Source organism: Pagrus major, chromosome 8 (assembly GCF_040436345.1).
Source record: "Pagrus major chromosome 8, Pma_NU_1.0".
Lineage (NCBI taxonomy): Eukaryota > Metazoa > Chordata > Actinopteri > Spariformes > Sparidae > Pagrus > Pagrus major.
Genome location: NC_133222.1, coordinates 21,700,313 through 21,725,377, shown reverse-complemented (window position 1 = coordinate 21,725,377; position 25,065 = coordinate 21,700,313). Strand labels below are relative to the sequence as shown.

Here is a 25,065-nt window from a genome sequence, read left to right as displayed (position 1 = left end):
CTGTTTCACTGTGACGAAAAGAGAATTTATACACGTCTGTAGCTGATGGCTTTCAGTGATACTTAAACCAAGCGGGTAGGACCTCCAGCTCCACTTTAGCACCACACATAGATGTGGACAAACAGGATACCTGCTTCACTGTAAGTCTCTGTGAATCAGAAACCCCCTAGCAGGTGTTTTCCACACCTGACTCGGTCTCGGCCTCTGTCTCTTTACTTTTCCTCTGCAGTGTCCTTATCAGCTGGGTTGCATAACAAAAACTTGGGACATGCACAGCGGAGGGATGTCGAATTAGTGAGTAATGTCAAGGATCGTTACTTATTGCTTACTTGCTGCTATCTTTGAATGATTACATGCTCAAATGTGTGATAAACATTTTGTGACATAAAAAGGTATACGAGGAAAGAACTGCATTTTTAGAGTGACTCAGAAATGTTGAAAATGTTATCTGATGTCCATTGCTCAATATTGAAACATTCTTGATGACTATACCCACGAAAATGTGACTGTTTGTAGAAGTAGCTGGATATTAACATTAATACTGAGTGTTACTTCTATGTGGGGTTTCTGTTTGTTAGTGTTGGTGTCACATTTTTTGGTGGATATCTCATTTTGAAATGCTGCATAAGCACCAGATGTGAATTGTTGCACTCTGACATCTCATGTTGTCTAAGTGTTTCTCTGCTAACATGCAGAGTTCACAGTACATGTATCACAGCAGCTGGTTTGAATTTAGCCCATAATCTGCTAGCTGAGTGCAGTTTTGCCCCGACAGTAAAAAGGAAGCTGAAACACACGGTAGACGGCCGAGGCTTCCTGTTGAGCAGTGAGATACCATCTTGAGCTGTAAACTGAGTTTAGATCAGCACTTCACATCTACTTCATTGTGTTGTTGCTTTTCATTTAATTTTCAAATGTTGCATGACAATAACAGCAGGAAGAAGTGACAGCGACACATTGACAAAATATAGTGGCGAAATAAAGACGTGCTGTGAAGGTCAGGCAAAAATCAAACAAATAATCATTGAAACCATAACATTTTGGGTAAAATGACAATAAAAGTATGAGCCACGTTTATTGATGAAGAAATGACCATAAAATGTTTAAAAGTACATTTCCTGGCATGAATAAGGTGTTTTTATTTGACACATAAGATAAGCAGAAACATTTTTTGTGCTAAAAAGACATTTTATATGAAAGAAAATCTTACAACAAGAGATGGGTTGTGAAATACAACCTGATAGTCATAATATATTGATAACATATTTGTAATATTCTCTGGTTCCATGCAGCTTCTCACATATGAGGTATTGCTGCTTTTATATCATTATAAAAAATAATTAATCTCCAGTTTTTACTCTTTATCATTCTTTATTATTGTAGCTCCAAAGCATCTGATCCTTCTATCTTGACATTAGATTTTATGTGTAAAGAAAGAGTCACTACTTATGAATACTTCAGGATATGGCTTGATGAAAAGTTGGCTTTTGATGTGCATATTGATAATGTATTGAAAAAACTTAGGTCAAAAGTGGATTTTTTTCTTCTGTTTCAACTTGTGGTCTGGTATCTTCGGGCTGGTGTGAGAACAGGACCAGCTGCTGACACACCTCGATCACCTTAAGCAAGGTCGTGGTTTGACACGTGAACTGGCACCCTCAGATATAAAAGCCTGCGTTCGCCCCCAGCCAGGTTCACACTGTTGGTCAGGATGAGGGGGCTGCTCGCATTCGCCGCGCTGTTTGTGGCCGTTCTCGGCAAGGAGACATTTGAGGGGTAAGTGAGGCCTGCCAGGTGTAAGTGATGTCTTTATACGTATGTGTGCATGAATGTGAAATTACAATGTATAAGTAATGTATGTATTGCACAGAATAAGATTTCAGTCTGTTTATTGTCCCCTTTTAACTGAAAATATCCAGTTATAGTAATATAAACTGGTTCAGATACCCTGTGATACAATAACTCCCTTTTCACAATAAATGCAATGCTTTTATTTTTGTGGGGAAGTTTACAAGGCCAGCACAGGAAACAATGTGCATGTATGATGCACAGTGTGACTTTTCTTTTCTCGATTACCCTTTGTGGTATCTAGTCATAAGGATATGATATGTAACATTTCTGCATTAAAGAGCTTTGTTATATGTTTGGAGGTGTGTACTAACATCATCCCAATTGTTTCCAACAAGGTTAAAAATTGTATTCAAATTAATGGTGCATTTCATTTGGTCGCCTGTCCTGTCACTTCAGAGGAAACATCAGATGATATGTCAGAGTGAGGAAGGAAGTCGGTGTAACGCGAGTACAAGTGCAGATATTTCACTCCATTATTGGAGGGAACAATAAACAGAAAACTTTCTTCAGAGCAATTCCTGAAGGGGACACCCCTGAATGTTTTAAGGACAACCCGGGAAATTTTCTAGCCCTGTTTGTCGCGACAAAACCAGGTGTTTTTACCGAGACCTCAGGACATCTACAGCTGGGTTTGTGGTGACTGAAACAAAGAGTTATTTTAAGCCAAAAAATGTTTTTTCTAAGCCAAACCAAGCGTTTTTTGTGCTTAAACCTAAAACTTTGTGATAAGAGAAAAATAGCACCTTTCTTTAAAGTTAACTTTTGCAAAAAATCTACTTACAATGGTCCGCCCATCACCAGCACAACGCTGAGAGATGCTCCACAGAGACAGGTGTGTGAGGTGTAGGTTGATTGGCAGTGGACCAAACCACTGGGAGGCAAATGGAGGGTGGGGGAACCAATCTTTAGAAAGTTAAAAACACATCGTTCCACTTGAATTAGCACAAGTGTTTTCATTGCATATAATCCAACCCCCCCGTCCCCCCGTGATTTTTGCCTTTGCACAAATAAAACTTTAAAACATTACTAAGATAAGATAGTTTTTCCTCAGCAATGGTGGTTGTTTAACAATAAAGACAACAACTCCCGTAATCTAATAATCCCGTAATTTAATTTAATGTTTTTGAGGGTCTGTCTTTGGGATTTCTGCCTACACCATAATACTATGGTGGTTTGAGGGGATTGAAATTTTGTTTACGACACTGACATGTTTGAAAAATACATTCTCAATCAAAAAGACTGCGAATTGTAACAAACATGAATATATGATGTATGCATACGATATTTGGAATGCATCTTGTGAAGATGAATGTTTGTTTTGATGATAAATACCAATAAAAAAGAAATTACAAAAAAAAAGAAAAATACATTCAGAACTGTCCAAAAATTCCATTTAATTAAAAATCTCAGACACTGTTTTTTTGTAATTTGGTTGAAACAACCCTTTAAAGAAACACTAGTAGCAATCCTCAGAAGGGGGCAACACCCCTGAATGTTTTAAGGACGACCGGGGAAATTTTCTAGCTCTGTTTGTTGCGACAAAACCAAGTGTTTTTTCCCGAGACCTCAGGACATCTACAGCTGGGTTTGTGGCGACTGAAACAGGGAGCTATTTTAAGCCAAAAAGTTTTTTTCTAAGCCAAACCAAGCGTTTTTTGTGCTTAAACCTAAAACTTTGTGACAAGAGAAAAATTGCACCTTTGTTTAACGTTAACTTTTGCAACTTTTGAAACCCCTAGCATTAGAAATGACATACTCTGCATTTAATTTGATGTTTTTGAGTGTCTGTCTTTGGGATTTCTGTCTACACCATAATACTATGGTGAGGTGAGGGGATTGAAATTTTGTTTACGGCACTGACATGTTTGAAAAATACATTCAAAACTGTCCAAAAATTCAATTTAAATAAAAATATCAGACACTGATTTTTTGTAATTTGGTTGAAACAACCCTTTAAAGAAACACTAGTAGCAATCCTCAGACTGAGCTATTCTGCTTCCTCGTGATGCTGCAGTCTTTCACACTCACCCACCTCCACACTCTCTTCTTCTATTGCTGCTAATGTGTGCAAAACTTCCAATTAATATGAGGTGTTTTTCAGATTTTTTCACTCACTCATGGCGGCTAAACCTGCTGCACATTTCTGATATAAACGTTCCCACCAGGTATAAGGAGTTTACTTCATTTGGACATAATTTATCTGGATAATTAATCATTTTGCATGTATAAATACTTCATTTCTATACATTCAGATATTCAGTTCAGTGATATATGGGGCGGCTGTAGCTCAGTGGGTAGAGCAGGTAACTAGCGATCAGAAGGTCGCTGGTTGCTCCCCTGGGCAGAACTGAGCCACATGTTGAAGTATCCTTGAGCAAGATACTGAACCCTAAAATTGCTCCTGATGTGCAGATGGCACCTTAAGTGGCAGCCTCTGCCATCAGAAAGGGCCCTGTGATGAGCTGGCAACTCGTCCAGGGGTGTACCCTGGCCTTTGCCCATAGAGTAACTGGGATTGGCTCCAGTAACCCCCGCAACCCCCTGAAAAAGGGGGATAAGGCGGTAACATCCCCGCGACCCTCACGGAAAAAGCGGCAGATAATGAGATGAGATGAGATGATATTCCATGTTTGGAATGCCACACCGGTATTAAAGCCCTAAACCCTGGTAAGAGCTTTGCTGTGCCAGTCAAACATTACAAACAACCAAACTTACAACACCTGAATTATCAACAACTGCTCCACTGTACAACTTCTGCATAGGCAGAACCAGCCAGCCTTGAGAAATCTTACCTCACCCTGTGTGAGCCAACTTTTCTCTTGGCCTGGCATATTGAGTAAAAGGATATAAAACATTGTGGTTCTCTTTTCGCAGGCATCAGGTGTTTCGCATTACTGCAAAAGATGTAGCCGAGCTGGCTCTTATCAAGGATCTGGAGGACATGATCCACTTCGAGGTCATTTACCATCCACTTACAATAATTTAAAGCTTCATTCAAGTGACACCCTTTTCTTTATTATCTTGATCTCCTTCTTACAACAAACCTCTTTGTTCCAAGCACTTTATGAATGAATTGAAAAGTGATTAGGCTTAACTTCTTGTATGATATCCGTGTTTTGTTTCAGCTGGACTTCTGGAGAGGAGTGACCGATGTGGCCTCTCCTGTGGATGTCAGAGTTCCCTTCCACAGCCTGCAGTCTGTCAAAATGTACCTGGAGACTAAGGACATTGAGTACGGCATCATCATCAAAGACCTGCAGGTACAGGGCCAGGCTTGAAAAGGAACAAAGCTAAATTTACTGCACTTCTGACATCTGACTGAATAATGATGTAACAAAAAAAGTCCTCTAAATCACATATCAATGATGTTATTGTCATGCAGGCATTGCTGGACGCGGAGCAGGAGGAGATGGAGTCTGCTGCTCGTGCTGCTGCTGGCCCCAGATCCACTGACAGCTTCGACTACTCCAAATACCACACCATCAACGAGGTTAGTACTCACACTTCCTCTAGCTGCTGGTATCCACTGTCTCTACTACCAGAAACAACTTTAATTAAACAGTTTTGACTTAATCCTCAAATCCAATGTATGACAAGAAAAAGTAGATTTTGTTTATGGTTGTAAAGTTGGAATACAAGAGCTTTATCCCTCAAGTGTGGCAATATTCCTGCAACTATTATAAATTCAACCAAACCCTTCCTTCCTTCCAGGGCTGGCCCGAGGCATAAGCGAACTAAGCGGCTGCAATCGAGAAAAAAAAATCGTTTTTTTTTTTTTTTTTACATATTAAATAAATAAATATAATAAAGTGACATAAATGAACGAATGAATGAATAATTCAAGAAAAGATTATTCTGATTTCATGATCAATATACCTGCCTACAACTGCTGTGAGGTAGACACCTCACAGCAGTTTGTGCACATAGACACTGCATCAAGTTGCATCCCAAAAATGCACCAGAATACAGGAAATAACATCTACCAAATTCAGAATGTTCTGGGGGAGGACCCCCAGACCCCCCTTCCCCCATTTGCACCCACTTTCGTACAAATAAGGTAGGGGGGGTCCTTATGCATCTGTGCCCAGGGGGACAGCAGTTCATAATCCATCGCTGTATTAATACAATTTACAATGTAACATTATAGTGTGACATTTGTGTCAATAATTGTCAAGCACAGGTGACTCCGCGGTGGAGTCAAATTCAAATCAAATTCTGCTTAGGGCCCCCAAAAGGCTTGGGCCGGCACTGCTTCCTTCCTTCCTTTCTTCCTTTTGATGCTTATCCATGGTTGGATTGCAATGGCAGCCGGCCAAACAAGGTAGTCCAGCTCTTCCAGGGGGATGTGATGTATTCCTAAATCAGATAAGGGAAACAGTATAATCTCTCCATTGTGTACCTCAGTGTCTCCTAACAGTTAGTCATGCCTGAAAAATCCTCCAAAGGAAGTTTGATGCCTGAACCACCTAAACTGACTTGAACGAGCAGTGGTTCTTCTCTAAGCGTCCTTCCAATGCTCAAGCTCCTTAGCCTATCTCTAAGGGTGAGCCCTGCCACCTGGCTGCTTGTTATCTGTGATTTCATTCTTTCGATCACTAGTCAAAGCTCTTGACCATAGATGAAGGCTGGGATATAAATCGACTGGTAAATCAATTCTGGCTCAGCTCTCTCTTCACTGCGGTCTGGCCCATCCATGACCACATTACTGCTGATGTCACACAGATCCACCTGTCAATCTCAAACTCCATTTTAACCTCATGGACAAGACCCCGAGATACTCGAACTCCTTCACTTGGGGCTGTCAATTCCAGCAATTCTAGACCCGAGGGCACAATCTACAGTTTTACAGCAGAAAACGGTTGCATCAGACTTTGCAGAGTTTGACTAAAAAAAACACCAGAGTTGATTCTGAAGGTCACCAGTTGATGACGCCAACATAACCACATCATCTGCAAAGAGCAGAAAAGCAATTCTAAAGTCACCAAACCAAACACTCTCCTCATCAAGCTGTTACTTGAGATCCTATCCATTAAAATCCTAACAGAATCGGTAAAACCCTGGCAGAGCCCAACACCCACCGAAAACCCGTTTGACTTCCTCCTGAGAATACGGACACAACTTCTCACTCAACTGAGCCAGGCTCTGCTTTCCCTTTGTGAGTCGTCTGATAGTTTGCAGGAAACTTCCAATGGGTAGTCCCTATCTGTATCTTCTTCTGTCTATATCCAATTCCTTCCACACGAAGGGTTTTGCCTTGGCAGCCACTGAAGCTGCGGCCCTTCTGGCCTTGAGGTAACTGGCTGCTGCTTTAGGAGACCCCTGGGCCAACCAAGCCCCAAAAGCCTCCCTCTACAGATTCAGTTTCAGAACTTGACCCTTGTGATCTACGTCAGTCGAGAACCTGACTTACAACTAGATTATTATGTTGCAAACCAAAATGATAGCACTTCAACAACAGGTTTAAACTCACTCAAGACTAGGCAGTGGTATACAGAATGAAGTTATACTCAAGTGATGCACATGAAATTGAAGACCAGGATCTTGTCTTTGGTTTAGATCTACAACTTCCAGGACATGCTGGTGAGGGAGAATCCCAACCTGGTCAGCAAGATTGTGATCGGTCAGAGCTACGAGGGTCGTCCCCTGAGTGTGCTCAAGGTAAATAAAACAAAGTCAAGCAAATAAAGATTCTATAATTATTTTTCAATAAAAGAAAATTATGCACCATGTAATTTGAAGTACTTTTACTGATTTATTCTTTGCATGGATTATTGTTTGACTCCACCTTTCCCTTCCTGTGTCCTAGTTCAGCACTGGTGGAAGCAACCGTCCCGGCCTCTGGATCGACACTGGAATCCATTCCAGAGAGTGGGTCACTCAGGCCAGTGGCACCTGGTTCGCCAAAAAGGTGCAAATTTGATAAATCTCATATTGATTTTGTTTTTTTTTCACTGTCTCTGCAGCTTCTAACCACTGACCTGCTGCACTGAATATTGTGTTCTTTACATTTCTGTGAGTAGATTGTGACTGCTTATGGAAGTGACCCCGCTCTTACTGCCATCCTCAACAAGATGGACATCTTCCTCCTGATTATGACCAACCCTGATGGCTTCGCCTACACCCAAACAAATGTGAGTCTCTCACAGATGCCATATTCAAGTTTTTGATTAATGATAATTTATGGTATTTTTCAAAGGCTTCGACACCCCTGTTTAGGTTCAAAGTCTTCCTCTGCAAAACTACTGTACACAGACATAGTTTTAGAATTTGATCGATTCAGTAGATGAGTTGTGTAGATGATACAAGAGCATTGTGGTTTCAAATGTCACATTTGCTCAGTCAAAATACAAAAAGACATCTAATAAAATCTGGAAATCTGTTACTCTGTATTTGTGCCTGTTGCGATCAAATAAACCACAGATAAATAAATCTGAGTTACATAAACACAATGGAAGGAAGAATTAATCCATAATATAAAAATGACAAGTAGTGATGAGTTACACTTATGTTTCCAGAACCGTATGTGGCGTAAGACCAGGAAGCCCAACCCTGGCTCAAGCTGTGTCGGAGTCGATCCCAACAGGAACTGGGATGCAGGTTTTGGAGGTAATGTCTTTCCCTTGTAGCTGAACTGTACCAAGGCACCACATTCTCATTATCAATGAGGTTTCTGTTTTGTAATTTTGTTTTTTGACCATATTATTAACTTTATTTCCTTTTTGACCTGTAGTTAAAGGTCCAATATGTGAGATAGTTGAATGTTGAGTCTCATTCCTACATCATCAAATACCGATTTGTTGGCATTTAACAACCTGGAAATGAGACTCAACAGTCAACTCTCTTTTTCAGTATCGCTTATTGCATCTTTAAAATTGCTACGTGTAGAATTTTAGTGACATGCATTCCTGTCTGCAGGTGTCATGCTTGATTATACCACCAGATGGTGCCAACGTGCCATATTTTTTATCCCTACTTACCAGGGCTTTTGACAGGATGGTCTGCAGACCATATGGCAGCGCAATTAAATAGATTTGCCAGAAATTGTTTTTTGCAGTTTCTCTGACACTGTTGTCACCCTTTATGTAGAACCTGGTGCCAGCAACAACCCCTGCTCCGAGACTTACCGTGGACCCAGGGCTAACTCTGAGTCTGAGGTCAAGTCCATTGTTGACTTTGTGAGGTCCCATGGTAACCTCAAGTCCTTCGTGTCCATCCACTCCTACTCCCAGATGCTCCTGTACCCCTACGGCTACACCAGGACTCCAGCCAAGGACCAAGCTGAGCTGGTAAAAAACACATTCTTTGACTTTTATGACTTCTTCATCCAGGTCTATGAGAAACTATGACTAGAAGTTTATATGTGATCATGGTAATCTCTTCCCACAGCACAGTCTGGCTAGGAAGGCCATCACTGACCTGGCCTCCCTGTACGGTACTAGATACACATATGGCAGCATCATCAACACCATCTGTAAGTTTCAGCAAGACTGCTTATAATATAAATTCAGTTTATTTTATCACATTTAATACTAAATATCAGTCACAATAACTTTATTTTCTTATTCTTACCCTTAATTTCATTATAACTGTAACTGCAGAAGTAGAGTTAGTACTTTAATCGCTTATTTGATTTATTTCAGATGTTAACAATAGGGTATTTTATATGAATATATCACGAGTAATGCCTGTTTCACTTTTAGACCCAGCCAGCGGCGGCACCATCGACTGGACCTACAACCAGGGCATCAAGTACTCGTACACCTTTGAGCTGAGGGACACCGGCCGTTATGGCTTCATCCTGCCCGCCAATCAGATCATCCCCACCGCCCAGGAGACTTGGCTGGCTCTGATGGCCATCATGGATCACGCTTACAAGAACTCCTACTAAGTGTGTGTGAGTGTATGAGTGGAAATCCCAGTAGAGAAGAGATTGCTGGCAAATGTCACCATCTTTATGACTGATATCACCATCATCCAAAACCACAAACAGTCAAATAAATGTGCAAGCTGAAAAAAAAAACGTTTCCATTTCTTTATGAGTTAAAACCTTCTAAATATAAACACACATTATTTTTGCACTTTAACATTTCACACCTGTCTTTATTTTATCATTTCCCCGCCTCTTAAAACTCACATTACTAAGATCGCCATCAATCAATCTTAAACAGATTTTTGGAGATATTTGTAACAATTAATAAATAAAAATAGAGTTTATAATTAGCTGTGACACAGAGTGGAACTTCATTCCTGTTTTGTTCTGATCTCATCCTGTCAATTTTGTGCCGATCTTAGTTTACTGTTGTGCGACGTAAGCAACAGCTACGTGACATGGACAGCGGAGGGATGTCGAATTAGTGAATAATGTCAAGGATCGTTACTTATTGCTTACTTGCTGCTATCTTTGAATGATTACATGCTCAAATGTGTGATAAACATTTTGTGACATAAAAGGTATACGAGGAAAGAACTGCATTTTTAGAGTGACTCAGAAATGTTGAAAATGTTATCTGATGTCCATTGCTCAATATTGAAACATTCGTGATGACTATACCCACGAAAATGTGACTGTTTGTAGAAGTAGAATTCAAAAGCTGGATATTAACATTAATACTGAGTGTTACTTCTATATATGGGGTTTCTGTTTGTTAGTGTTGGTGTCACATTTTTTGGTGGATATCTCATTTTGAAATGCTGCATAAGCACCAGATGTGAATTGTTGCACTCTGACATCTCATGTTGTCTAAGTGTTTCTCTGCTAACATGCAGAGTTCACAGTACATGTATCACAGCAGCTGATTTGAATTTAGCCCATAATCTGCTAGCTGAGTGCAGTTTTGCCTCGTCAGTAAAGAGGAAGCTGAAACACACGGTGGACGGCCGAGGCTTCTTGTTGAGCAGTGAGATACCATCTTGAGTTGTAAACTGAGTTAGATCATGGTGACATAAAGAGGTGTTGTGAAGGTCAGACACAAATCAAACAAAGAATCATTGAAACCATAACATTTTGGGTAAAATTAAGGTTAAAGCTCCTAAATTCTGACAATAAAAGTATGAGCCATGTTTATTGATGAAGAAATGACCATCAAATGTTTAAAAGTAAATTTTCTGGCATGAATACGTTTTTTTTATTTGACACATAAGATAAGCAGAAACATTTCTTGTGCTAAAAAGACATTTTATATAAAAAAAAATCTTACAACAAGAGATGGGTTGTGAAATACAACCTGATAGTCATAATATATTGATAAAATATTTGTAATATTCTCTGGTTCCATGCAGCCTCTCAAATGTAAGACATTGCTGCTTTTATCAGTTTTATATCATCATAAAAAATAATTAATCTCCAGTTTTTACTCTTTATCATTCTTTATTATTGTAGCTGCAAAGCATCTGATCCTTATATCTTGACATTAGATTGTATGTGTAAAGAAAGAGTCACTACTAATACTTCAGCATATGGCTTGATGAAAAGTTGGCTTTTGATGTGCATATTGATAATGTATTGAAAAAACTTTTTCTTCTGTTTTTAAAAAAAACAAAACAATTTTCTATTTGAGGCTAGAAAGAAATTTGTGCGAGGAATCTTTTAAAAATCTCTATATCTCCACCACTTGTCTTTTCAACTATAGCACTGGATCTACAAAACAGATTCTTTAAAATGCCCCCAGGATGGACTTGGAGATTGTTAAAACTATTGTTTTCTTTTTATGCACCATGAGCATGGAATGAGCTATAAAACACCATTACCTTAGCAGCACACCAATCTTTGAACCCCTTTAAAGGTCTTTTACAAACAGCACTGAAGTAAATGTGTTGCTGTTTTGCATAATCTTTGACTGGAGTTGGAAAGCCATATGGTTTATGCTTGTATAGCCTGCATGCCTACTCTCTTTTATGTTGCTTTAATGTGTTGTATGTGTCCTAACATGTGTAATTGTTTTTTATTTGAAACTGCTTAAGTTGCCATCTAGACCTTGTGACAAGAGATCTTATATCTCAATGGGGGAAAAAAAGATGATTACTACATAACAAATAAAACTCTTTATTGTGCTGTAATCAGCCCTTTGTGGTATAAAATGAAATTAAACTTAATAAGGAACCTGGTTTCTACAGAAGGAACCACAACCTGAAGCAACCTTCCTTTTTCTTTTGAACTGAATGCAACTTCAGATATGTCAAAAACATATATGGTGCAACTTGTGGTCTGGTATCTTCAGGCTGGTGTTGGAACAGGACCAGCTGATATAAAAGCCTGCGTTCGCCCCCAGCCAGGTTCACACTGTTGGTCAGGATGAGGGGGCTGCTCGCATTTGCCGCGCTGTTTGTGGCCGTTCTCGGCAAGGAGACATTTGAGGGGTAAGTGGGGCCTGCCAGGTGTAAGTGATGTCTTTATACGTATGTGTGCATGAATGTGAAATTACAATGTATAAGTAATGTATGTATTGCACGGGAAAAAAATTCAGTCTGTTTATTGTCCCCTTTTAACTGAAAATATCCAGTTATAGTAATTTAAACTGGCTCAGATACCTTTTTATACAATAACTCCCTTTTCACAATAAATGCAATGCTTTTATTTTTCTGGGGACGTTTAGAAGGCCAGCACAGGAAACAATGTGCATGTATGATGCACAGTGTGACTTTTCTTTTCTCGATTACCCTTTGTGGTATCTAGTCTTAAAGACATGATATGTAACATTTCTGAATAAAAGAGCTTTGTTATATATTTTGAGGTGTGTGTTGTGGAATTTCAGCTCGCTTGACCATTCAGGAGAGATGAAGAAGACTCCGAGACACCGATGACTGAAGTTGAAGTAGTTTATAAAACACGATCAAAACAGCGCATCTGTCTGCACAGAGCGATGTCATGTTAATCCTGACAAGTCTCCCCAATGTTCAGATTATATATACAGCTCAGAAAGCATCCCTCCCATACATGGTTATCTGTTTAACAACAAGGAAGGGAAAAGTTACTGCAGAGCTTCTCACCTCGGGCCAAGTGAGGAATAGAAAGAAAATGGATAGCAGACAGTAAGTCTGCTACTATAGATAGATCGAAGGTCAGCTTTAGTTTGTCAGGCATCTGTTCTGTAGACATATCTACACAGCTTCGCAAAGACCATGAGAGATATAAACTCATAGAGCAGATGTCACTATGCCCTCATCCTTACTTTATCGGGCCTAACATTTATAGAGGATACGTACGACATCCTATCTTATGAAGACAGAATGTCCTGGACAATTGTATTTTTCTTCCACAGTGTGTACTAACATCATCCCAAATGTTTCCAACAAGGTTTAAAATTGTATTCAAATTAATGGTGCATTTTATTTGGTCACCTGTCCTGTCACTTCAGGGGAAACATCAGATGATGAGTGAGGAAGGAAGTCGGCGAACATGGCTAAATGTAACACGAGTACAAGGGCGAATATTTCACTCCACTATTGGAGGGGACAATAAACAGAAAACTTTCTAAAGAGCAATTCCTGAAGGGGACAACACCCCTGAATGTTTTAAGGACGACTGGGGAAATTTTCTAGCCCTGTTTGTCGCGACAAAACCAGGTGTTTTTACCGAGACCTCAGGACATCTACAGCTGGGTTTGTGGCGACTGAAACAGAGAGCTATTTTAAACCAAAAAACATTTTTTCTAACCCAAACCAAGCGTTTTTTGTGCTTAAACCTAAAACTTTGTGACAAGAGAAAAATAGCACCTTTGTTTAACGTTAACTTTTGCAACTTTTGAAACCCCTCGCATTAGAAATGACATACTCTGCATTTAATTTGATGTTTTTGAGGGTCTGTCTTTGGGATTTCTGCCTACACCATAATACTATGGTGAGGTGAGGGGATTGAAATTTTGTTTACGGCACTGACATGTTTGAAAAATACATTCAAAACTGTCCAAAAATTCAATTTAAATAAAAATCTCAGACACTGATTTTTTGTAATTTGGTTGAAATTATCCTTTAAAGAAACACTAGTAGCAATCCTCAGACTGAGCTATTCTGCTTCCTCGTGATGCTGCAGTCTTTCACACTCACCCACCTCCACACTCTCTTCTTCTATTGCTGCTAATGTGTGCAAAAATTCTCAAACTAGGTGTGTTAAAACCAATTAATATTAGGTGTCAGATATTTTCACTCACTAATGGCGGCTAAACCTGCTGCACATTTCTGATATAAACGTTCCCACCAGGTATAAGGAGTTTGGTTCATTTGGACATAATTCATCTGGATAATTAATCATTTTGCATGTATAAATACTTCATTCCTATACATTCAGATATTCAGTTCAGTGATATTCCATGTTTGGAATGCCACACCGGTATTAAAGCCCTAAACCCTGGTAAGAGCTTTGCTGTGCCAGTCAAACATTACAAACAACCAAACTACCAACACCTGAATTATCACTCTGCTCCACTGTACAACTTCTGCATAGGCAGAACCAGCCAGCCTTGAGAAATCTTACCTCACCCTGTGTGAGCCAACTTTTCTCTTGGTCTGGCATATTGAGTAAAAGGATATAAAACATTGTGGTTCTCTTTTCGCAGGCATCAGGTGTTTCGCATTACTGCGAAAGATGTAGCCGAGCTGGCTCTTATCAAGGATCTGGAGGACATGATCCACTTCGAGGTCATTTACCATCCACTTACAATAATTTAAAGCTTCATTCAAGTGACACCCTTTTCTTTATTATCTTGATCTCCTTCTTACAACAAACCTCTTTGTTCCAAGCACTTTATGAATGAATTGAAAAGTGATTAGGCTTAACTTCTTGTATGATATCCGTGTTTTGTTTCAGCTGGACTTCTGGAGAGGAGTGACCGATGTGGCCTCTCCTGTGGATGTCAGAGTTCCCTTCCACAGCCTGCAGTCTGTCAAAATGTACCTGGAGACTAAGGACATTGAGTACAGCATCATGATCAAAGACCTGCAGGTACAGGGCCAGGCTTGAAAAGGAACAAAGCTAAATTTACTGCACTTGGTTTTGAATTTTTTTTTTTGACATCTGACTGAATAATGATATATAAAAAAAAAGAAAAGAAAAAAAAGAAATCAAAATATGAATGAAGTTATTGTCGTGCAGGCGTTGCTGGACGCGGAGCAGGAGGAGATGGAGTCTGCTGCTCGTGCTGCTGCTGGCCCCAGATCCACTGACAGCTTCGACTACTCCAAGTACCACACCATCAATGAGGTTAGTACTCACACTCCCTCTAGCTGCTGGTATCCACTGTCTCTACTACCAGAAACAACTTTAATTAAACAGTTTTGACTTAATCCTCAAATCTAATGTATGACAAGAAAAAGTAGATTTTGTTTATGGTTGTAAAGTTGGAATACAAGAGCTTTATCCCTCAAGTGTGGCAATATTCCTGCAACTATTATAAAGACCTGGATCTTGTCTTTGGTTTAGATCTACAACTTCCAGGACATGCTGGTGAGGGAGAATCCCAACCTGGTCAGCAAGATTGTGATCGGTCAGAGCTACGAGGGTCGTCCCCTGAGTGTGCTTAAGGTAAATAAAACAAAGTCAAGCAAATAAAGACTCAATAAAAGAAAATTATGCACCATGTAATTTGAAGGATTTTTACTGATTTATTCTTTGCATGGACTTTGGTTTGACTCCACCTTTCCCTTCCTGTGTCCTAGTTCAGCACTGGTGGAAGCAACCGTCCCGGCCTCTGGATCGACACTGGAATCCATTCCAGAGAGTGGGTCACTCAGGCCAGTGGCACCTGGTTCGCCAAAAAGGTGCAAATTTGATAAATCTCATATTGATTTTGGTTTTTCTTCACTGTCTCTGCAACTTCTGACCACTGACCTGCTGCACTGAATATTGTGTTCCTTACATTTCTGTGAGTAGATTGTGACTACTTATAGAAGTGACCGCACTCTTAAAGCCATCCTCAACAAGATGGACATCTTCCTCCTGATTATGACCAACCCTGATGGCTTCGCCTTCACCCAAACAAGCGTGAGTCTCTCACTGATGCCATATTCAAGTTGATTAATGATAATTTATGGTATTTTTCAAAGGCTTCGACACCCCTGTTTAGGTTCAAAGTCTTCCTCTGCAAAACTACTGTACACAGACATAGTTTACAAGTAGTGATGAGTTACACTGATGTTTCCAGAACCGTATGTGGCGTAAGACCAGGAAGCCCAACCCTGGCTCAAGCTGTGTCGGAGTCGATCCCAACAGGAACTGGGATGCTGGTTTTGGAGGTAATGTCTTTCCCTTGTAGCTGAACTGTACCAAGGCACCACATTCTCATTATCAATGAGGTTTCTGTTTTGTAATTTTGTTTTTTGACCATATTATTAACTTTATTTCCTTTTTGACCTGTAGTTAAAGGTCCAATATGTGAGATAGTTGAATGTTGAGTCTCATTCCTACATCATCAAATACCGATTTGTTGGCATTTAACAACCTGGAAATGAGACTCAACAGTCAACTCTCTTTTCCAGTATCGCTTATTGCATCTTTAAAATTGCTACGTGTAGAATTTTAGTGACATGCATTCCTGTCTGCAGGTGTCATGCTTGATTATACCACCAGATGGTGCCAACGTGCCATATTTTTTATCTCTACTTACCGGGGCTTTGAACAGGATGGTCTGCAGACCATATGGCAGCACAGTTATTTTTTTTTAGTTATTTTTTGCAGTTTCTCTGACACTGTTGTCCCCCTTTTTGTAGGACCTGGTGCCAGCAACAACCCCTGCTCCGAGACTTACCGTGGACCCAGGGCTAACTCTGAGTCTGAGGTCAAGTCCATTGTTGACTTTGTGAGGTCCCATGGTAACCTCAAGTCCTTCGTGTCCATCCACTCCTACTCCCAGATGCTCCTGTACCCCTACGGCTACACCAGGACTCCAGCCAGGGACAAAGTTGAGCTGGTAAAAAACACATTCTTTGACTTTTGTGACTTCTTCATCCAGGTCTTTTTTTTTATATTTCATGATCACAAACTGACTGTGGATCTCTTCTCTGGGCTCATCAGGGTCTCAGTCCTTGTGAATGTTAGAATGTGCAACAGCAATATGAGAAACTATGACTAGAAGTTTATATGTGATAATGGTAATCTCTTCCCACAGCACCGTCTGGCTAGGAAGGCCATCACTGACCTGGCCTCCCTGCACGGTACTAGATACAGATATGGCAGCATCATCAAAACCATCTGTAAGTTTCAGCAAGACTGCTTAAAATATAAATTCAGTTTATTTTATCACATTTAATACTAAATATCAGTCACAATAACTTTTTTTTGGCAATTCTGTTGAGACAGCCAAGTTGTACATTAAGGAATCAGATGTTAACAATAGGGTATTTTATATGAATATATCACGAGTAATGCCTGTTTCACTTGTAGACCAAGCCAGCGGCGGCACCATCGACTGGACCTACAACCAGGGCATCAAGTACTCCTACACCTTTGAGCTGAGGGACACCGGCCGTCATGGCTTCCTCCTGCCCGCCAATCAGATCATCCCCACCGCCCAGGAGACTTGGCTGGGTCTGATGGCCATCATGAATCACGCTTACAAGAACTACTACTAAGTGTGTATGTGTGTATGAGTGGAAATCCCAGTAGAGAAGAGATTGTTGGCAAATGTCACCATCTTTACGACTGATATCACCATCATCCAAAACCACAAACAGTCAAATAAATGTGCAAGCTGAAAAAAAACCCTGTAGTTTCCATTTCTTTATGAGTTAAAACACACATTATTTTTCCTCTTTTGCATTTCACACCTTTCATCCAGCAGTTCCAGATTCCAACCAGTCTGATACAGTAGTCACTAAAAACACAGAGAATGGTAGAGGCCCTCTCTAGAGCCAGTGTTTGGTTTGTATCCACTAACTAGACCTTAAAATATTTCCTTTTTTGTTTAAATGTTTCCAATTTTACCCAGATGTGACCAGCACAGGGTAAGAGCTAGCTTATCCCAGTCCCTCAAATCAAGTAGGTTTAGTTATAGAACAAAATAAAACATGTATTATCTCCCAACATTTCACAACTGCCGTGACAAAGACACTTCAGATACAGCAATCAGTTATCCATTTTATTTGACATCCATTTACAAGCAAAATCACATGATCAGATCATTAATGTGAATTAAAACTGATCGTGAAGACAAATGATTCATCACAAAAGAAAGGCCTGCGGACTAGTCCACATTCTCATTAAAATGCACTTCATCGGAGACTGTGTTAGTGTATCCAGGCAGAGGTGACCAAGAATCATACCAACAAAACAAAAGGCCACACATTAGCAATACTGTTTTTCAAATGCATCTATGGGTACCGACGTGCTGTTTGTTATTTTGTTTCATCCAGAACAAAAGACCCATTTCCATCCTTTAGTGACACTGTGACAAACACACTCGCACACAAAGAAAATCACAGTTAAGTAAAAGCATAAGTGGACAAAAAAGTTGCACATAAAGGCTGTCGGTGCTTCGTCAGTTTCAAGATCCCAATAAACATCATAACAATATGGAGAAAATTACAAAAATACAGCACAGCTTGTCTTCATTTTTTTAAAAATGGATCCAGCTCTGTAATGTTTTTTATATAAATTACATCTCACGTCATACAGAGATTCCCAGCATATCCTTCATACCACGTCAACATTCAGTTACTCTGTCTCCCGCAAACAAAGTGTAAATCTTTTCGGAATGCCATCAAAAAAGGATGAGAATAGTTACATGAAAAAAAGATTTGAGTGCAAAAAGATCCATCAGTTGTTAGATTCACAGACGAGGCACTGTGCAAACATTCACATACACACCATTTATTAAATATATTTTTTTTTTTAAAAACAAGACGCAACAGTGTGCCATAAAGTAGTTTTATAAAGGTTACCAATGAGTCTGAAATGAAATGTCTTTGTTCTGTTCTAACAGATTTTTTTTTTGTAAATTTCATACTGTTGTCCAGTCTTAATTAAGTCTTAGTTAGAGTTAAATTCTTTCAGTCCTTGTTTTTTTTAATGCAGTGGTAATTACTTTACCAAGGTGTGTGTGATTTTCAAAACTGAAACATACAAAACGTGCGGAGAATTCATATTAAGCAGCTGTGTCAGCAGATATTCTGAATTAAAATATGGTCAAGGACACACAGAAACACTGTCTATAGTTTGCTTTAACAAAGCAGTTTCCAACAGTACCGTGGAGGATTATTGTTCAGACTGGGGCCAAAGATGTGTTTCTTTACAGTTATGGAGTGGGGAAACGTAACCTGAAATAAATTGACCTTGTGTTGGAGGTATGTCTGTTTGTGTCTATCTCTGCAGTTAAGGGGGGGGCAGGGTGGTTTCATTTCCAGGGTCTACTGCTCTGAACCCTGGCGCTGTCCCTCCCAGTTGTAGAGGAACTCTGTCGACTCCGAGCGCTGGACGCTTTAGACTGCGAGCTGCTGGTTGAGATGCGGCTGGACATGCGGCCTGCAGTGAACACACGCGCAAACAATACTGAGGTGGAGCAAAGTGATGAGACAGAGCGAAAATGACATTTGTGAATCTAACTTAAGTTCATGCTCTTAAATGTTGATTTCTGACATCAATCTCCCTCATAACAGAATTCCATGGAGCAAAAATATGACATCTCAATCAGGATGGATGGATGAATGAACCCATTTCATGATCTAGACACAATTTTCTAGAAAGGACATGATATTCAAATTTCAAACTTCAAATTCATAGGAAAGTGTCTGATATATACACTTTCAATCAATAAATCAATCAGGGTTGCAACTAACAATTATATTCGTTCTTACTTAATCTGAACAGTATTTTCATTTATCAATTAATTGTTTTGTCACATAAAACTACGGAAATTACGGACGCCTAAAGCAGTGCTCTAACTTTAAATTGTAAAATGTATTTCTGAGTGTCTGTCAGGGTGCTCTTACTGTTGGAGTCACTGGGGATGAGGATCTCCTCCAGTTGGTCCTGGATTTTGAACAGCTCGTCTGATGTAAACCTCCACCTCCTCTCTGCTACCTGTGATGGCTGCTGTGGCGCAGAGCTCTTCTTCCCCTTCAAAGATGGGGGAGAGGACAGGCAGGAGGCTGGGATGGAGCCCGTCGTCAATCCTTCTGGAAATTTCTGAGCGATTACCTTGAGACCTGGGAGAAGGTAGCAGAGTGGGATTATAATCCTTGTCATAGATTAAATCTGCAACAGTGCTGCCCTTTAAATATTTTATTATTGCTTTTTTTTTTTTTTTACATGAGTTTAACTAGATTTTCCTGTCAACTATATAGTGGAAATGCTAAGCAGTGTTGACATTCATTTTGCCCAAATGTCAGCTGCAGTCCCAATCACAGCCACAACCAAACAGCTGTGGTAAATAGGATAATGGAAATGACCTCTTCACAATGGATCAGTTTACTTTTAAAGGAAGTGGACCAGATAACTTGGCGTGCATTACCTCCAGACAGCATAAACAGATTCTCAAATCCTCGTTCACACATGGTGGTGGCTGCCTGGCTGGCTATTCTCTCATCCTCATCATACACGATGATGATCCTCCCGGCTGCATTTTTCTACACAGTTTGTGGGTTAAGTTCAACCAACAGACATTTATAACTGCGTTTAAAAAAAGCCTTGACATTGAGTTTGCTCCATGAAAAGAAAAAGTCTGAAAAAACAGGACAGGGAAATGTGTCGTGTGTTGAAGGATACGTATTCCAGCACTTCTTTGGTGTAGGGGTTCATTGTCCGAGATAACATGGCAATGGGGAAACTGTGCGCTGCAAGGTAGAGAGATGATTAAAACAACGATTAGATTCTTGGCAGAATAAGCTTGTCGTTTCATGTTCTTGGCACCTACCGCCAATGATGTGGCAGCAGTCGTATTGGTCTCGGTCCCGTACGTCCAGCAGCAGGTAGGGGCAGTCGGGGTAGGGCCTGTCAGCTGGCTCGGGGCTGAACACTGGCTCATTCTTCATTCTCTGACTGGTTCTGTCGAGGTTCAGCTCTCCCACGCCACTAATAACACTGTAAGAGGTAAAACAAATGTACGTCTTTAAGAAATTCATCTTTTGAATTTTATTGGCCACTTGTGTCATTTCTTCATATTTCTTTCCATTCCTTGTTTGAACGTGGTCTGCTATGTACAGCTCTTTGGATCTCAAAAGTACCACACCAAACAAAGGCTTATCACTTCAAAATCCCTTGGTATTATTTTACTAATGTCTTAACAGTAGATAGCGATTATGTACAAGATATTAGTGAATTTGTTCCTTGAGCAGGCAGGGGTTGATCTGGCAAGTCACCAACCAGTTAACATGAAACCAGAACCCACAGGAAAAATGACTCAATGCAGCAGTTATAAGTATGGAGCTGAGCCAAACAACGCTATATACGCACACCACTTTCCCCTTGTGTATGTTTACCCCAGCGCTGCCCTACTTTCTCTCTCCATATGCCCTCCCCACAAGGTGAAGGTGACCTAAAAGCTCTGTCATTACAGAGGCCCAGTCTGTGCCCCCCCCTGAGGGACCATAGATAGAGTTACACTCCTGGGGTTCCTGTTCAAGCTGGAGGATGCAGGTGAGAGGAGGGGACGCTGAGAACATATTGAGGGAGGTTATTGTGCGGTGTACAGGAGGGTGGGCGTGTGGGAAAACCAGATGTCTTTAAGGGACAAAAAGTGGATGCACAGTATGTTGAGTGCAGATGCAGATACGGTGGTGTAGGGTTACAGGTGTTTGTGGTATTAACAGCAACATGTCTTTCCAGAAACAAGGTCGACTCCAGATTATAGATTATAAATCCTGTTAACAGTTTTTCCTGAAAAACAGGGACAAAAACACACTTTTTTTGAAAGATTGACAGTAAAGAAAGACTGACAGAAAAAAGGGATAGAGAGAGAGAGAGAGGGGGGGGGGGGGGGGGGGGGAAGTAGCCAGCCAGAATCTTACCAGGCACATTGCAGTTATGAACAATTCAGTGAGTACAGTACCTTAGGAGTGTTGACCTGGCAGTGTGGCAGAGTTCCCTGCTATCTCCTGCATCCTCGCGTTCTGAAGGAAGTGATGCCTGCGGGGAGCCGTTGGTGTGTTCAGAGAGACACTCGAGGTCTGCATCGGACACCACTGACAGACTGTCTGCAAATCGGCAGGAGTGGGAAATCAAAAGATCATCACCTGCAGCACTGTTAGAGTTAAATCTATTTAACATTCTGTACATTATGTTACCTTCTGGGCCGTGTGATTCGCTGTCATCACTTTCATTCAGGTCTGATACAGAGGCTACCTGAAGTATCTGATGTGAAAAACAAGTTTAGGAATAAAATATTCTTGTAACAAGAAGAAAAACTGCCAAGAAACTGGAGGTAAAAGTGCAAAGAGAATGGTTTCCTGGAGTCTGTAAATGAAGGTAACAAACCAAGCTAAATGAATTCAGAGCCGGCTGTCCAGAACCATTCACACAAGTAGCCTATTAATTATTAAGCCCTGTGAATGGATCAGGTTTTCTCACTGCATTCCAGCGGTCATCTCTAAATATAAGCCACATAAATAACTGTTGACTGGATTTTCCACTGAGTACGACATAAATCTTGCAGGATGTTGAAGTATTGTAAGGAAACAAACATCAATGCTTACCAATTGTGCAAACGTTGTCACCTTTAACCGCTTGAATATTTCATCTTTTCGATACCTATAATCTAAAAAAAGGGGAAAAAACAAATATTTAAAACTAAGAAATATTGTAGGAGGAAGGAGCCTCAAAGCTCTGATGACAGTCTTGAAAAATTCTTTTAATTTTAATTTTGCACCTTTGGTCCAAAAGTCCAATCACTGTGATTGATAATTGCAAAATCAAGTAAAACTGTGATAATAACTTTAGCCACTGAATGCAGCTGAACTACCCACAACTCACCTGGGTCTTGCAGATCCTCCCTCTCCTCATCCCCCTCTAATGCCTCACTAAACCTCAGCTCTACCCTGTCTGTCCCCATACTGCCTTCCAGCCAAAGCTGCCACTACTGCACCCAAATCAGGATGCTCAGACAGTTATATCTGTGCTAGGGATACTGGCATTATCCACGGTATGACCTCCCTAGCTCACACTTTCTCAAAGACCTCTGCTGGCACCTGACCAGCATGTCTTTGTGCAGTCACACAGGAATTATTGTGGACAGCAGTACAATCCTCCATTGGAGAGCAAAGGAATCGGTGTCACTTATCCCTGAGAAATCAGGACGGGTCAACACAAAATCACTACTGTCCACAAAGAACGTACTTAACTGGGAAATATCAGTGGGTTAGAACTTCTCCGGTTTACCTCTTAAAGTACACAAACACATAGATCCTTGGGAAAATCAAGTGCCAAGTTGGCAGATGTTACCTTAAGTGTACAGTAAACAGTTCTCATCTACATTAAGAAACAGACCCTTAAGAGGGTTTATTTGGCTGTAACGGGATCATGTGTGAGTTTTATACAATCCTGCCAAACTGGGCTATCTGATCCACCTGTTCACATTTGGGGAGAATGGAAAGTGTTTATAAAGACACCAACAGACTGAACTAATGCCATGTGTCCAGTAGTGAACAGAGGCATTATTCTGTACTTAGTGGGTCAAACTGTGGTCAAAGGTACTACACTGTATGTGTTCTTTTGGGAGACACTGAGGCTGTTCTTATAAATAAAAAGCCCATTGCCGATGTGAATATCAGACAGACAGAAGTCCACATTTGAAGACTTGGAAATGTGGTTCTGCATTGTACAAAATCCAGCCATCCTTATGCACCGGTTTCAAAAATGTCATCATGAAACACCTGCTTCTGATTCAAGTTTGAGTGAGTTTTCCGTATGACTATGAACGATATAGATTAAATTAAATATATTTTTGTTCAGAGGCCAGATTTAAGAAGACCAGACAAAACATACAACATGTGAGATAAAAGAGCACATCAAACAAACACACTTCCTCTGATCTGATTCCTCTTCAGATGAGTTACTCACTTTTTCTAATCTCCTCCAGTTTTTCCATATACTTTGAAAGGCTGCATCCTATTGATAAAAATGACAGCAACATAGTACAGAGGCAAAGGGTGCATTAATACATTATTCTAAGCATAACAAAGGCCAATAATCTATAACATTGTAGTACATCTGTTCATTGACAAGATACCTGTGTCCAGCCTTGTTTTGACATGTTGATACTTGGCGTTTTTCGGTATCCTTTTTCTCATGTACTAGAAGGAAAGACAGCCATAAGTTTTCGCTAGCTAGCGAGAGACAGGATAGCACATGCTAACAGTAGTTAAATTAGCCTGCAAGCATGGGAGCTTTTGGAAAGAGCTAGCGGTAAACATAATGAGTCTTTCAGGTGCACTCTCGTTGATGTGGTAATTTAACACTGACCACAGCTAACTAGCTAGCTTGCTAGCTAGGAAACCAACATTTGATTTTGTTTGCTCACGCTGTATTCAAAGTATGCTAATATCGATAGTGCAGTATTACCAGTTAGCGGGTAAATAAAACATAAATAATGCTGTCATATAACTAACATTACCTCTACATTGCCGATGCTCCGATTGAGCGACATCTTTTCAAACCGAAATGCCAAACATCAATTTCCAAGTTTAACAATCTCTGCGCTGATTTGTCAGTGCTGTTCCTCGGGCCAATCAGAGAGGCTGATACTGCGCCACTTCTGCTTCAGAGCAGTTTCATTTGATATGGCTGGCCAGTTGCTTAGCAGCGGGAGGACGCTCCACCTTAACGATATGCTGCATTCACGTGACCTAGAAAGAACCATAACGTATCTGGATGATAACAATTAAGAGTTCACAAAACAAAGTTCCCGGCTTGATTGCAACGCATTGGAAGTGCTCACACATTATATCGTTGATCGCTATCAGCCACCAAACGCTTACATGATATTCTTTATAAATTCTATTCATTTTGTAGTTATTATACTGTATTTGACTGTTTGCCGCTTGTTTCGAGTCAGTAAGCAGAGCCTTGATTTGACGGACGTAACACCAAATTCCCCAAATTCAACATTGTTATTTACAACTTGAATGTTGTCGCGGATGGTAATTTGAAGCTGCGAATGGAATTGTCGAGTCGGATTGTCGCATCTACTTGTTTTTCATATGTTTCATGAACGCAGCACCACTCTCTCCGTTGCCACAAGTGGCTTTAGCTGCAGGAATAGCGGGTGTTTTATCCGGCTGTTCATGTAAACACAA

The 25,065-nt window shown here is 40.3% G+C and overlaps 3 protein-coding genes across 3 annotated transcripts; 2 read left to right on the top strand and 1 right to left on the bottom strand.

The window, feature by feature from the left end:
* The first annotated feature begins 1,682 nt into the window (after positions 1-1,682).
* Positions 1,683-9,871, top strand: LOC141000670 (carboxypeptidase A1-like). Its single transcript, XM_073471443.1, has 11 exons — positions 1,683-1,776; positions 4,726-4,807; positions 4,977-5,111; positions 5,234-5,341; positions 7,408-7,509; positions 7,658-7,759; positions 7,872-7,982; positions 8,367-8,457; positions 8,938-9,137; positions 9,238-9,322; positions 9,552-9,871. The coding sequence occupies exons 1-11, from the start codon at positions 1,712-1,714 to the stop codon at positions 9,737-9,739; spliced, it is 1,269 nt and encodes a 422-aa protein (XP_073327544.1). The 5' UTR covers positions 1,683-1,711; the 3' UTR covers positions 9,740-9,871.
* Positions 9,872-12,118: 2,247 nt separating this feature from the next.
* On the top strand, positions 12,119-17,542 carry LOC141000671 (carboxypeptidase A1-like). Its single transcript, XM_073471444.1, has 11 exons — positions 12,119-12,207; positions 14,403-14,484; positions 14,654-14,788; positions 14,939-15,046; positions 15,266-15,367; positions 15,502-15,603; positions 15,716-15,826; positions 15,987-16,077; positions 16,552-16,751; positions 16,950-17,034; positions 17,225-17,542. Exons 1-11 carry the CDS (start codon positions 12,143-12,145, stop codon positions 17,410-17,412), a joined length of 1,269 nt encoding a protein of 422 aa, XP_073327545.1. The 5' UTR covers positions 12,119-12,142; the 3' UTR covers positions 17,413-17,542.
* A 355-nt stretch (positions 17,543-17,897) lies between these two features.
* Positions 17,898-24,466, bottom strand: cep41 (centrosomal protein 41). Its single transcript, XM_073472287.1, has 11 exons — positions 24,384-24,466; positions 24,000-24,063; positions 23,831-23,878; positions 22,468-22,529; positions 22,060-22,126; positions 21,825-21,969; positions 20,691-20,857; positions 20,543-20,610; positions 20,289-20,403; positions 19,768-19,983; positions 17,898-19,300 (listed from the first exon to the last, which is right to left on the bottom strand). Exons 1-11 carry the CDS (start codon positions 24,414-24,416, stop codon positions 19,173-19,175), a joined length of 1,113 nt encoding a protein of 370 aa, XP_073328388.1. The 5' UTR covers positions 24,417-24,466; the 3' UTR covers positions 17,898-19,172.
* Positions 24,467-25,065: the final 599 nt, after the last annotated feature.